Consider the following 15,976-nt stretch of genomic DNA (forward strand, 5'->3'; position numbering starts at 1 on the left):
TTCGGTTCAACGAGTGCAATGCGAGCGAATGTATTGTTGTCAACAAGAGCAATAATTTAATGCACGAAAATCGGACGGACAAAGGGATCAGAGGTATAAGGTTAGGTGTGTGTGAGACCATAACGCGACATATATTACACGTTCGTTGCGTAAAAAAGCCGAATGATGTTACACAAAAAAACGCTGCAGATATCAGTTGAGAAACGCGGTGAAATAGAAAGAATCGAAATGAAATCAAATATAATTCTCTGCGACTTAGAAATCCGGTGAATGTTATGATTGCAACGGAATTGAAATACATTTATTCCGGACGTTCCGAACGACAGCCGAACTGCGGTGGAGACGCGATTGTACGCGCATAGCGTAGCAGCCATGTGTCGCCGTAATGAGATTAAGAAACATTAACAACCCCATTGTAGTGCGATGTTATTCTGACCCCTGCCGCGTTGTATTACGCCTTAACACTGAAATATGATTGAAAATCAGAGATTTATCACAGCCGCCGCATTGCGTATGTACACAATATTTGCGCGGCCATTGTTGAAAACCATCAGAACTTATTTGCACCTCGTGCGTAGTATGTCACTATCTAACATCGGCGACCGGGAATGCTCATATGGGTATGCACCACGCACGTGTGCGTGCGTCCGGTTAAATTGAAATCGGCAGCGCGTGATCGGACAACCCCTTTAAGCCCTAGCGCCCCGTCCGCGGTTTTAGATTTCCAATACGAAATCGAATTTCCGGTGCCGGCTGCTAATGATTTATCAAATACATAAATCATTAACCGTGACACCCGTATACGTACGTGCGCGCTCGTTTAACGGCCCGAAAGGTTTGCGCTAAACCTGCATAGCATATTATGTTGGGGTATCGTTTTTTTTTCACATTCAAATCTGAACTGTACCGAAGCGAATATACCATAAATGGTTGATAAATATTGCAAAAGAAATTTAGAACAGGAATTCGATGTGACATTTTTAAACAGATAATGTGAGCGGAATTCAATTTAATGTTCACATACATATTATTCGATCATGAATATATTATTTATTTTTTTTGTTTTTGTTAATAAATATGAAAACCCGTTTCTACCGTTTGCTATATACTTCGATTACAATATAGTTTCACCAATTGTTAAAAAAAAATCTGTAAAATACACAGGTAAAATATTTAATAATTTTTATTTTTGAAAACTATTTAAACAACCATGAGCAATATGCCGTACAGGCTAATTTACGAAACAAAACCATACTCATACATACCTATATTGAGCAATTATTTTTTTTCTCATTATTAGTTTTTTGTGAAATGAAAAATTGAATATAACCTCACACAGGATTTACTACTATCTATCCCAATTAGAAATAAATGTATTCAAATGTAAATACAATTAATAAATGAAAATAAAAAAATACAGACATATTGTAATAACTCAATAAGATTTTGTGTGCATGAAATTTTCATAAGCATCGTTAAACCGATGTATTGTATATGTTACATGTTAATATGGGTTATAGTATGTAGGAAAACATTTTTTTTTATGTTAATAGAACCTACAAAAGGGAATTTTTTCTTGGAAATATAAAATATTAGTAAAAGGTTATGGTAATAAATAATAATGAAAACATAAAATTCGGAGAAAATTGGGAGTGTCTTTTTTTAAATTAACGGTAAAAAGAGGCAAAACGCAACACTAGTTCGGCAGTAGGAATTAGCACGGCAGAAAAATAATACAGACCATTGTCAACTCATACTTGCGTTTTAGTAAGATGTTATCTTCATGCACAGTCATTATTGTGGGTGGCTTTAACAGAAATCATATACCGTGAAATTACAAAATTATAAGTACATTTGTCTTTGTTATAATAACTCCGAAGACCTATCGTTAAAAAAAATTTAATAGCACGGCGTTTACATATCAATTTTAAGCATAGATTTTTTTGACTCAAAAACAACAGGACGATTATTAGATATTATTGCATTTTTCTATCCGGGAATGAGCTATATTTGATACTTTATATTTGATAACTCACTTACATCAAATAAATAAATAACTGAATTTTAAAAATGGCAAGATTTGGATACAATTTTTTTTTTTTTATTTGACAGAAGTCGATTATTATCGGTAAATAACTATTGACAGTTCGACACTGTAAAAAGAAAAAAACACTTGACATTCCGCTTGAATTACATTGTTTGTCTATTTTCCCAAGGGCAAATTCTTTGTAGCTGACGAGTTTTCCGAAACTACACAGAGTACAACGATAGGAAATGGTGAAACGGAACCGGTACATTGTTTTCCATTTCCATATAGCATTATTACTATGCATTTTTGTTTCAAATTAACTTCATTTCAACGGCATAAAGTATAAGTATATAATAGTAAAAATTATTGTGAAAATGAATAATAATTAGTGACAGCAATATTATAATATAAATTATGCTTCTGTTGGATGTAAGGTATTAAAGGTAGAAGTAAAACAAATAACTGAAAAAAAATTAAAAGAAAAACAAATTTACGTGTTTTATCTACTAATACATTTCTACAATAATGGTTTTGATTCGAAAATGTTCTTATATACGTATTCAAAAAATAATTTTTCAGAAATATTCGATGATGCTTTAAGACAAAAATGCTAATAATTTTAGTATTAAAAAATTATATTTATTATTTCATTATGTTATTTTTTACTTAAATTTATTCAACTAAAAGTTCTTAACTTATAAGTAAGTTTATAAAGGATTTACTAAATAATGCATTACCAAACATGTAAGAAATATTAATAGTTTTTTGGAAACGATATAAAATTAAAAGAATAATTCTCATAAGACTTCGTTTTGAAAGTAAAATGTTTTATTACAAACGCCACAAAAATATGGCCTAAAGCAAATAAAACTCTACAAATTTATGGACAAACCATTTAAGGCCATTCAAAAATTCAATAGTAGTAGATAAGAAACAACTACAGATGTTTTTTAAAAATACGTCAAATACATGTTTTCAGCACATTATAACGAAATCCCAACGCAATAATAATAAAACATGAAACCATTTATAGAAAAAACTCCCAGAAAACTACCAGATAGAATTGTAGTCAGGTTAAACGCTTGAAAGATCATTTAAATTATACGTATTTGGTACTTCTTTGAATACATTCACATCAAAATCAAATGAATTATGTATAGGTAAAAATATTTTTCTTTTCTTTTTGAACTGTTTTCTTAAAATAGAAACCACAAAATATATTTCAATAAAAATGAAATATTTATTTTCAACAGTATTACAATAATCTAATGTAAATTTCATTTGAGAATCACATTTTTATGTTTCAAAGTATATAGTGTTAAGTTATAAAGCTTATATTGTTATTTTATCAATTAGTTAACTGATAAATGATTTCAAATTCAAGTTCAAGAAAACTAATATTTTCATGTAATTTAAAACAGATTTGTAATAATATCGAACCTTCTAGGGCACTTTGCTTCTGTGTTTATACGTTAAAAAACACAATGTACTTACATATAATTATTTATATTACAGTTCAAAATGAATTTAATCATAGAATAAAATAAGATAATAAAATACTGAGCAGGATAGTTATAATAATAATAATGAAAATTAATAAATATTTTAGTTTATAATTTATAACCATCGACTTCGTTTTCTTAGTTTAATAGGTTAGAGTTTTCGAGATTACTGAACACGCTCGAAGATGTTATCTGGCATTGGAGCCACGGGGCGTCACGCCAAAATAGTGGTTGAAACAAACTTTTGCTAACACTGAAAAGCACTAAGACTCTCGACCACACATAAAATATATGCTACTAAATTCAGTTTGCGCATTGTATACGGTATACACATTCGACATACATGAACGATGGCTAAAGATCAACGGATTGTGTATAATTAAAAATGAACTGACTTTGATTAGATTTGGAAAGTTCAGTTGTCCGTTAACATACAACTCAGTCGTTCACGAAATGTTATTGTACTACGACCAAAGTTGCATAGGTACGTTTATGTATTTATGACGATGATTGATTTATTAAACACATTAAACTACTATAAATATTATACTGACATAATTTATATACATATATTGCAAAATTACAATTTTAGAAGTAAAATATTCAATAATCTAATTAAACTATGAATAAAAATAAATACACCACTGGGCGGACCTAAAGAAATAAATACCAGCAATTTCACTTTTGACTACGACTACTAACGAAATATAATTATAATAAATATTATAACTTGGTCATCGACGACAATAAATAATAACGACGGTGGTAAAATAAAAAATGTTGAGCCTTAGTATAAAAATCACTAACCAACAACGTAGGGTATACAATCATATACATAAATCATTCAAGTTACTATTTGCTCAGCAAAAATGGATTTATATTCATGTATTGTATATCATCGTTCTCTTCGATCTCATGAAATATTACCAAAGTCGAGAAAATTTAATTTTTCAATTATTCCACAAATTGTGGCAAATAAAATTTAGATTAAAATTTATTTTTGGTTTTTCATAATTTATGATACCAGTGTTTTCCAAACTGTGGTCCGCATGTATACCGGAGGAAGTCCACGAACGAAAATTTAAAATATACTAAGTATTATTATTAATTATTGTTTTTTAATTTTTATTTGTAATAAGGGGTTCGCGATTATTTTTATTATCTCTAAAGGGTCTGGCAGAAAAAAAGTTTAGGAAACGCTGCTGTATACAATCTTCTTTCTGGGGTATACAAGTTCAAATTACAAATTTAGTAACTATTTTGCATCACTGGTTTATGTAGGACGAACACAAAAGACATGAAATATCACATTTTACTAATACGCACATTACTAATAAGATATCAACAAACAATAAAATATAAATAGGTACAATCATATTTTTTTTTTAAAATACACCAAACTTTAAGACATATCATTATGTTATTTAATAAACGCGTAACGAAACGTTCATTATTTTAGTCAATAAAGTATAATATATATATATATATATATATATATATATATATAAATACATAAAAAAGTGTGTTATAGATCCAATAGGAAACTGAAGTTATAGTTATTATTTTCTTATATTAACAATTTGAATATTAAATTCCTTCTTAGAAACCCATTTCAATCACATGGCTTTCAGCCTACAGTTTTCTATATAGGTTTACCTAACCTTTTAATCTTAGACTTTTGCTTGACGAAATATTCAACATGGCGAGGAAAAAAAAATTGATAATAAATAAAAAAAAAAAACCGATGAAAAAAGGTGTAGCAGACACATTGAAAGAAGCAATCGGCACAGTGACATTTTAAATCATTCGCCGTTTACACAGGGTGCACGAATAACACATCCAATACCATTTATTCCCCCTGGGCACATGTTGATGCGTCTGTTTAGGTATTCAAGTCTGGTTCGGTTGACCTGCCGGTTGCTAGTGATTGCTTTTAAACGGGGAAAAAATCGCCTGAATATTTGAGTACTCCGAGCACGGGCCCATCTCGGTTACAGATGGTCTCTAAGGGGATCAACAAATAAGGAAAGAAAAAAACACTGACAACCCGCGTGATGGTAGAGTGTAAAAATACAACATAAAACTAAATGTGTAACGCTATCTTATTAGTTATAAATTTATGTTTGAAAACATGAAAATATAAAAAATATCTAATGAATATCAAACCTGTAATTGATTTGATTTAAAATTCAACACTATAGAAGTTATACGAGCCAATGAAATATATTAATATTTTACGTTTTCTACGCATACATATTTTTGTCCAATGCATCACTCAAATATCAAACACTGATAATTTACTGACTTTAATTTATACTTTGTATAACTCAAGTTTAATACGTAGAAAAATAACAAAAATAATTACACTTCGTGAACTTATACTTTGTGAATAATTCACAAAAGATAAATCTATTTGCTTTATATTTTAAGTAATTAGCTGTACAGCTGATATTAATATTTTTGATAAACATTTAACGCAAAATCCAATTTAAAAAAAATACATAATATATAATAAAATAATAAAAATATAATAGATATTAAATGGTTAATACTCATAAATATATAAATAAATAGTTTATATTGATAAAATGAATGCAATTGTTTTACACAAAATTCAAACTATTTTGTTTTAAATATTTAAATATTTCGTAACAATGACACTAAACAACGTGGAATTTTTTTGAAAAAAAAAGTAATTAACGTCATTAATAAGCCTACAGCTAATTTCAGGTATGAAGTACAACTGTTACTTAATTTTAGTAATCCACAGTCAATAATCGTATTTAAAAGTGATACAGGTACACCTACATAATATAAAATTAAATAGATCTTTTACAATCGTAGGATATATATTTTATCATAACATAACAGTTAATAATAACCAATGAGTCCATGTTATCATATTGTTTAAACATTTTAATTTTTTGTTGTTGTAATACATTGCTTTCGAATTTCAAAAAAACCACACCAACTGGTTTTGCCATGCCTGACTGTCTGGAGGAACATTGATTTACATACTCGACGGCGGCGGTCGGATGATGACTATTACTGGGAAATGCGTTTCGATTATTATAAAATCGCTTCACGAATCGCATGCATAATATTAAAATATAAGACAGTAGAATACACATTATGCAAACTCGTGTTACAGAAAAAAAAAGAGAAGAAAATATGAACTCTATTGAAATGACTAAGTCGTAATACCAACGAACGTTATTGAGAGATTGTCATTGTGACGAGAAAAAATAAAAAAACAAATACAATTACGTCTAATCCTGCCGGGTGAGATCATCATCATAAGACGCAAAGACGACACGATAGCAAAATCGACTTACTCCTGCTTCCGTTGTTTTCAAGGACTAGAAACGGTAGTCATTTATTATTTTCGATAACGCTATTGTTCAGTGTGATAATTCGTGTACAGTACAATATGTGCATAGTATTAAGTAAACACAATATTATAATTTTTTGTGTGTGTAATACGTATATAAATAAATTGAAAAGAAAAATGACCACTGTGGCATTTAACATTGAATGTGGATTGTTTAAAAAAATTAAATACAATACACATATAAAAAAAATGTCAAGTAGGTACTATGCATATAACATAATACTGAGTATACAACTGATCATCGGACGTTTCATTAAATAATCAGACACAGAATGATGATAATAATGGTTGAAATAATAACTGAATTATGTGGAAATGATTAATTAATAAAATAAACTACTATGTAATATATAATATATTATATTTTTAAGCAAATTAACTTATATAATCAAATTTAAGATTATATAAATTTAAATTAATAACAAAAAACTGAGTGTAAAAATACAATGTATATATAAAAAACTAATGGCCGATTGCCGCCGATGTTTTATATGATCAATAAAAAAAGAAAAAACTACTATGTTCAGGGTCTTTTGAAATACTCAACATTATTTTATTATTTTGTGAAATGCTACAAGAACTACCTTTCATTGTGGTATTCATATCCAAATCTAAATTTCTTCATAAGATTTTTAGAACACAAATAAAACAGGTGGATTCTTATTTTATCTTCTACGTAACTGATCTGTGTACAACACATAAACCTTTACCATTTAACTTGTTTTGCTTAACTAAGCATCGATCTAGAATAAATGATAAAAATATTATAAATATAATTGACACCTTGCAATACGTATAATGTGTATATGTCGGTTCACACAGTTTATCAGCCAAAATCGTGGAATTAACAGAGTTTAACATGAGACATGAGAATAAAAAACAGTTGAGTAGGTAGTATTACACATGATATAGTTTTGAAATAACACAACATACTATACAATATGATTCTCCGCGTTATATACGTATGTTAACAAATTATCATGTGATATCTTCATAAAATCTTTTAATCTAATTAGCGTCATCAATTCCAAAAACGGTAGTTGTTGAAAAATAAACATATTTACTACACAAATATAATACGAACGTATAAACAACTAAATAACAAATCGCCAAGAATACGTTACCGTGAGAAATTAAAAGTTTACGTAACTAGCCGACCTCGATTAGAGATAAAGTGATTCACATCTCATGTATGTACGCATAGTGTTATACCGGATCCGTTGGAACTACCAATAACACCACTCGAACAAAAGTACATTTGACCAGCATTGGAACGAGTACTATCACGAACATTGTATATTCATTATTTGGAGAAAATAAACAATGGCCAATTTTGGAGATTGTTAACACGGGAAAACGTGCTTTGTCAACCTAGTCCAACGACCTAATTTCCTGAGTGCATACAGGCACGTTAAAATATACACGTTACAGCAACAATGCATACATAAATAATAATCAAGATCGGCAGCAGCGATGATAGCCGTCGAAACGCTGTTTATTGTCAGATGGTTTTACTATATCGCGGCATAAGGTCTACGACATAACAATGACTAAGCCACTTGATATGAAAAAAAAAATTTAAAAGAAGTGAGACTAGATGTCGCCACGTTCACTTCACTACTTCATTATCCCTTCCATTGTCAAGATTATATTATGTCTACATACATAATGCTGTGAGGTTTGGTGAGTAATATTGTTTGCTTGTGTAGTGCTTGTCCACTGTCCTGTAACAACCAACAATTCATTTGAAATCTTTGCACGCGTTTATTTTTTGCTTTCGTGTATAGTAGAAAGTGCTAAAAAAAACTCAGAAGTTCTGATTCAAACGTACGACTATGTTTGTTTGGTCAACAAACTCTAGGAGGACAAATGCATAAAGGGGACAGAGACAAATACTCGTAAACGTCTACGACACTTAACTCACCTACGAGAAACTATACGGCTAAGTCGACCTCGCTGCAGGGCCTTTCTAAACGTGTCCACCAAATGCATAAACCTAATTACTAAATGCGTTTAAATTAAGATATACCAAATCATGGCGCAAGTTGATCAATATATCTGCTATTATTTAACGTCTATATATGTCAAGTGCATATTATGTGCTGTAAAATTTGGAATGAATAATTACTCAAATGTCATATCATGAACAACGATTTATTTTAAAAATCGTCTATATTTTCCATAGTTTAATGTAAGGTTACTTTTTAATATTAATTTATCATTGTCCTTGAAATATATGCTAAATATGTGACGATGTCTGTTTTCATTGTGCTTATATGTACATAAATAGCCTAACGATGAGATTTTATTATTATTATTTTTATTTCAATGCTCTATAGATCCTAAAATAATCCCTTAAAATGTATGATAGTACACTGTGATATTTTGTTCTACGCAAAAACCAGAACGCGGGACAGCAATAACAACACATGTGCGACTTCTATCTACAAACACTGCAGCAACCGTTTTATGAGATTCCATTGGTTCCAACACTGAATGAACAACGATGTCTGGATTTAATTTCGACCGCGGTATCTTTTGCATACCTCGAATTCCTATACGCAACCACCACCGGCCAGGGTTTACAAACCTGTCGGCTTATAATTATTTCTATTGAATTTCGACACACCACCTTGGGGGGGTTCGTTTATTATACAGGAAAATTCCTTTTTAACTGTTTTTCTCCGCAAACACAATATTAAATATCCTCCTTGTCGTATACTGTGGGCATGAGCTATATACTAGGTATACAGATGATTAATTAGGTGTATGACGTGTGGGTGTGCACGCGAACAATAGGGCGCAGAACTTAATCTCCCGCATTTTACCCAACCCTGTCGCTGACCGACGGCGACGGAACATCTGTTTTGGACACGAGACTGTATAAATTATTACTAGTACATAAATGTATATATATATATATATATACTTGTACATAATATACAGTGCGCGTGTGTGCCTTTTACGCAAGCGAGGCGCCGCGGTCGCCGCGAATAACTATCGGTGCGTGAAAAATAGCTAATGAAAATACCACACGTCTCTACATTCAAAAGGGACTTGTACATCAAAATCAAAATATAATTTTCAATTATATCCTGATTACACATTTGGTGCACAAATAATAATTATCTAAACTCATGTGCGATATTTATGAAAAGCTATTATTAATTTATTATATTATTTCAATTATGTGCATAAATGTTATTTATTTTTAACGACTAGAGAAATAAGAGAAATATTGTTGCTATAACTAATTATGATTTTATGAATATATATAAAACATAATTACAATATGAAAAGATTTTTAATTTAAAAAATAAATGTTTTCCTCTTTTAGGTTTTTATATTCAAATTCGTATTATTATAATCTCTATTGCCCCGAAGACTAACAAAACAATGTGATCAATTAATTGGATAACTTAGACTGAACACTATACGGGTAGATCAAAATTGTTTTCAGACACACAACATAAACTAAAATCGCAAAGTTGACTCACCTATGAGGAGGCACGTACGTAGGAGATACCATAGTATTTTCTGTGGTCTTTATTAACACAGAAGTATAACGGGTTATCAGCATGGTGGTGTCGTCTTCATAAGTGCTGCGTGGAAGATACATAAAACATCTACATTTAATACACATGTGCATAAAACGAATTTGTACACAGCATAATACGGAATTAACGCACTGCGGTCGGTAAACGATTTTGGGTTTATGACAGGTTAAAAGGACAAAAAACGAGATAACCGCTTATCATCAGTATAAACATTGTCATAAAAATAAGAGGTCGTATCTTACAATAAGCGGCTGGTCACACACATTGGGTATAAAAAGTTAAATATTGGTTTTCACTCTACATGACTCGTAGTGGAGTAAAAGAGTAATAAAATTATCCCTACGATATTTTTCTGGCGTTTATCGGCGTACACATTTATGGGGTTTCGGCTGCCAGCAAATAACGTGGTGTCGTGCGTGGAAACGAGATACTACAGTTTTTTCCTTTTTCTGCTTCCGGTTTACTGTTAAATTAAGATTACCATATATTTGAAATAACGCAATTATCACATACCGAATGGAATTTTCGACTCATTGCAAATACACACACACACATAAAAAAAAAAAAAAATGTAACCAGTGAAAATAAAATCTGATGACCATATTATAAAATGGTATGTACCGATGTACCACCGATGGTATTCGGACACGGAAGGAGAAAAACAATCGTGAGAAAGTCGACAAACACACGAAGTCCCGCGATGTGTTCGTACATCAAACGTTCCATTCGTTTCACCCCGTTTCGTACACGACCGCATGCGTTTTTCAGCGTAACAACGATATTACGGAGTTGATGTTTACCATATTATCCAGGGGACCGACGGCGAAAAACGTTGTAGGATAAGATAAAGAAAACGAATAAAAAAAAAAAAAAAACCAACACCAACTGTTCGTCGAGCGCAGACAAGAACGGACGATCGCGGTCACACGCAATTGGCGCGCGGACGCACGCACACACACGCACGAGGTCTTGTATAGAGGGAACTCGGAGCGCACACTAGGACGGTACGACGCGGGACACACGCACGGAACCGACTAACCGGTTGGCCGACCCGATCGATACGAACGCGCGCACCACACTCGTGCACACGCACGCACGCACACGCAAGCGGGGGACACATCTACGTAGGCGTGCGGCCGCAGCGTCGAGTGCCGTGTGTGCGTACCGTACGTGTACACGCGCGTACCCCTTCCTCTGCGCGACGATAATATACCTGTGCAACGGCACTGCTGCACTACTCCGGTACGTGTGTACCGGAATATGATAGTAACAACGCGGACGATAAACATCGCGTATAGGTGGCACAATAACCGGATAATCACCCCGACCGTAAATACGTATACAATGTAAAATAATACGCAATATCGTGCACCGTGATCGCCAGCGTTTTACGACTTGTATTATTGCGTGTGTGTGTTTATGTACGCGCGCGTGCGTATCCCACCGGTTGACCCAGAGGCGCACCCATGAGGGGGAGGGCGCTTGGGGGCTGACGCCCTCCCCAAAAAATGTTTTACGTTCTACTATACGTTATAGCAAATCGGCACAAATATATCGTCACAATCGTATGAGAGACGACATTTTTCTTCAAAGTTTTATTAATATGTTAGTTAGTACGTGATAAAGTTTCTGTGCGATCGCTGATCGCTTATTTGGTTGAAAATTATTTTTAGATTTACAGATCGGTACTAACCAGGGCCGTATTTAGGGGGGGGGGGGGGGACATGGGTGTTAGAACACCCCCTTTGTCCGAATTTCATGGTATTTCACCAAATTGCAAACTTACAGTATGATTTGAATAAACATTGTATACAACTTGTATATTTTACATATACTGTCTTAATATAATCATTTTTATTAATATAATAAAATTTATATATATACATGGTATTTATTAATGTAATACGGGGGTGGTCAGAGCACCCAGTTACCATAAGTTTATTAAATTTTAAAACACCCCCGTTAAATGAATCTTGGATACGCCACTGCTACTAGCGATTACGTTGGTTTATCGACTTTGATTGGTAACTACGATAATAATAACAATTAAAACTGTTGAATGTTAACTATCTGTGATCTGTGGCATAAAAATATCGTTTGGACAAATCAGTCCGTTCGATTTTTCCGTTGCGACAGTTGTGTTGAATACGTACGTGTAAAAAAAATTGAGTCAAAATTAATAAAAAACGAAGCAAACCAGCTGATAGCAGTAGTACTGTACTTAGTACTATTTCAGTACCAAACCGAAAATTCTAAGAATCAATGAGTCGTCCAATCCTCAAGAACTATTTGCTCCTCCGTCAACATCTGATATTGTCAGAAATTATGAACATTTTAATTTTTTTAAATTTTAAGTTAATTTAAAAGCTAATCATTTTATGGATGTTATGTCAGGAAAAATACTATCAATTAATAAACAAATTAACAAAGTACATTTTACCAATAAGTAAAATTCAGTGATCGCCGCTTAATGTAATCACTTTGGTACGGGACATAACTGATAACATAATCCGATTGATAACATTAAATGAAAGTTATAAATAATAATAAAACCTACGTTAAATAAAAAAAATAAATAATGTAGTGTTACATCAAATTTTATAATCATAATACATAATTATTTAAAATATAATTATTTTATTGATGAAACTATCCTTCTGAGGCAATAAAATTTTCTATACCCATTTTTTTGCAAGTTCTACAGCTTTTTGAAGCAATATTGAACCATTAATGCATGCATAATTTTTTCTAACATTAATAAACCATAATAATAATGCTGATTCAACCTGTTCTTCTTTCCCACTGCGTATACTCTTTATGTTTGGATTTTTATTAAATGTTGCTGAATTTTCTATTTCAATTCGTTTTTTTAATAATTTACACAATAATGGTTCCGAAATTTGTAGTTTTATAGCTGCTTCTCGTTGTCCCATTTTTGGTAAATTGTTGTAACGTTATAGTATTGAAATTTTTTCATAAATTGTTACGTCATTTCTTTTTCGTTTTTCACTCATTTTTACTCAAACGCGACACGATGCATACAAACGCGATACTGGTCGACAGACAGCGACGGTACTGTCTTAATGCTATACGAACGAAAGGTAGATAAATATACGGTAAATAAATAACAGTATAGACATTTATATTCGAGACATTCGACGAAAATTTTGATTGTATGTTACAAAATTATGATTTTATGACCTCAAATTGATAATATTATACGGCGTATTGATTACAATAGCCGTCATAATTTACACAAATAAGTATACATCCGGCCCGTACTTATACTTTTCGATAACAATAAACGACTGATAAAATTAACCGTGATTACATTAAGCGGTGACCACTGTATTTCAAACGACAGATATAGATATTTCTATTTAAGTTAACCAAGTAGAAATTGTAGTGTCTATTCTCTGTCGACTTAAAAGTATTGCCGAACATTAATTTAAGCAATTATTTCTAAAAGCACAAGTTGTCTCTAAATTATACGTCATGTCTAATTTAGAGACAACTTGTAAAATTGACAACTTGTAACTAGTAAGTCTAGACTAACAAAACACGAAACTAACCGATGTAATACAGAAAATATTGAAAAATACTATAGACGTTCAACTTTTATTCCCTGAATTGATTTATTTCTTAATAGTCATTCTAATCGATTTTTACAATATAAAAATCTTACAAGTTTTAAATAGCTTTAACCAATAGGGCATAATCAAACCGATGAACAAATTTCTAGTTTTATAGTAACAAAAGGCCAAATTCAAACTATGGTATGAAAAATTCAAAAACTGTTGCTATACTTTACCACTAAACGCGATTGATGTTTTCAGTTTATGTGATTTGAAAATATTTGAATCAGTATTTATATTTTTGAAAATATTTGCAACGTTACCAGTAAGTACAAATGAGGCTGAGATTGTTTTCCACACTACGGTGAATCAAAATATACATAGAGAAATAAAAATTAAAGAATCCGAAGTACTAAACAATTTTTTCGAAAAAGAACCCAGGAAATTTAAATATTTAATTAATTTTTGATAATTTTTACTTATAAACATAATTATAAATATTAAATACATGATATGATATATTATTATGAACTAGATATGTGGTAATAATAAACATAATGATGATTAACGATAATTGTTTACTTGTGTGTAAGGAAAGTAAGAAAATGTTTAAGCCCTCCCCTTCCCAGACAAAAATCCTGGGTGCGCTGTCGTGCGACCGATTTTTGCATACGTAATGAGAACGTCGACCGAATGCAATCGGGTTGAAGATGTGTACGGATATGTACATAAATATGTGTGTGTATGTGAGTATAAGCGCGTATGCGGAGTTTTTTTTTTCGTCACCTCGTTGAAACGTTTACGACGATCTAAACGCAACGGTTTGTCGCGCATGATTGCGTAATACAAGTACCCGTTGTACACGGCCGCGAGAACTTTTAGAACGACGTATATCTCGACGCTCGTGTGTTGACGGATTAAAAGAAAATTACGCTCCGCGAAACTTTTTCATTACCGTTGTGCCACCGGTCAACCTTCGGCCGAAGGGAGAAATAAAAGTACTCTTTTCCAGCTGCAAACTCATATGATTATAATGAGCTAATATTGTTCCCAGTCGGATTCAAAATATATTGGAAATTACGGTCTTAGTCAAGCTAGTACAAATTAAAATTATCTATAGGCCAAAACTATAAATAATATTCTAGCATCTATGTCCTCGTATAATAATATTTATTTAAATCAATACTAAGAGGTAAACGTTTTACAACACAAATGGTTCTGAAAACAATCTTTCTCTACAAGCAAATAGTTTTTGATGAAGAAAGGAAAACCTCGATAAAATGTGAATAAAAGTCTCAACAATTATTTAGTGTTTTAATACAGAATAATACAAACTGAATTAAAATTCTGATAATGAGATAACAAAGTTTATAGTCATCTAAAATATAAATACTACGAAGTCTCACAATAACAATTACATAAATAAATATTATCAGATGGGTTTAAATATATAAGATTCTTTAGTCGACATTGCCAAAATCAAAATAACTTCTGACAACTAATTCCATTGAAATCATTTTAAAAACTTGGACCAAATTATATCTTCTACTAAAAAATATTTATACATACCAAGTCTATTAGATCATATGGATAATTGCATTAATTATTTAATAATTTGTAAAGATATGCACAACATAATTAATATTATATAAAGTTCGTTTACAAAAAATATAATACATACGTAATTTCTATGCGGTTTTATATATTTCAATCGTTTTAGAGAAGTAGAAATTACATTTATTTTTAATCAGTAAAAATAATACTAAAAAACATACGAGGTAAGTACTTTTATTTGAGTGTAACAAATAGCATTTGAAAATAATTTATATTCCCTTTTTTAATCTATAAACAATGAACTTCAAATAACGCAGATTTTTCACATGTTTTAGTATTTGGATAAAACCTAAACTTCTAAATCCATA

General features: G+C 31.4%; 1 protein-coding gene across 8 annotated transcripts in view; it reads right to left on the minus strand.

The window, feature by feature from the left end:
• The window catches only part of LOC112685893 (protein sprint), an 82,736-nt gene that overhangs the window by 38,383 nt on the left and 28,377 nt on the right, over nucleotides 1-15,976 (minus strand). Inside the window, exons 1-2 of one of the 8 annotated variants that reach the window (XM_025557931.1) lie at nucleotides 11,280-11,525; nucleotides 10,420-10,524 (exon numbers count right to left, since the gene is read on the minus strand). The exons of 5 other annotated variants lie outside the window; for them this stretch is intronic. In XM_025557931.1, coding sequence (XP_025413716.1) covers nucleotides 10,420-10,502 — 83 coding nt within the window. In that variant the 5' untranslated portion in view covers nucleotides 10,503-10,524; nucleotides 11,280-11,525. Of the gene's footprint in view, nucleotides 1-10,419; nucleotides 10,549-11,279; nucleotides 11,526-15,976 lie in introns of those variants that run through there. 2 more of the 8 variants (XM_025557929.1, XM_025557930.1) reach the window with 2 other exon arrangements.

This window comes from Sipha flava, unplaced genomic scaffold (genome assembly GCF_003268045.1).
Source record: "Sipha flava isolate LNK unplaced genomic scaffold, YSA_version1 297_pilon_pilon, whole genome shotgun sequence".
Classification (NCBI taxonomy): domain Eukaryota; kingdom Metazoa; phylum Arthropoda; class Insecta; order Hemiptera; family Aphididae; genus Sipha; species Sipha flava.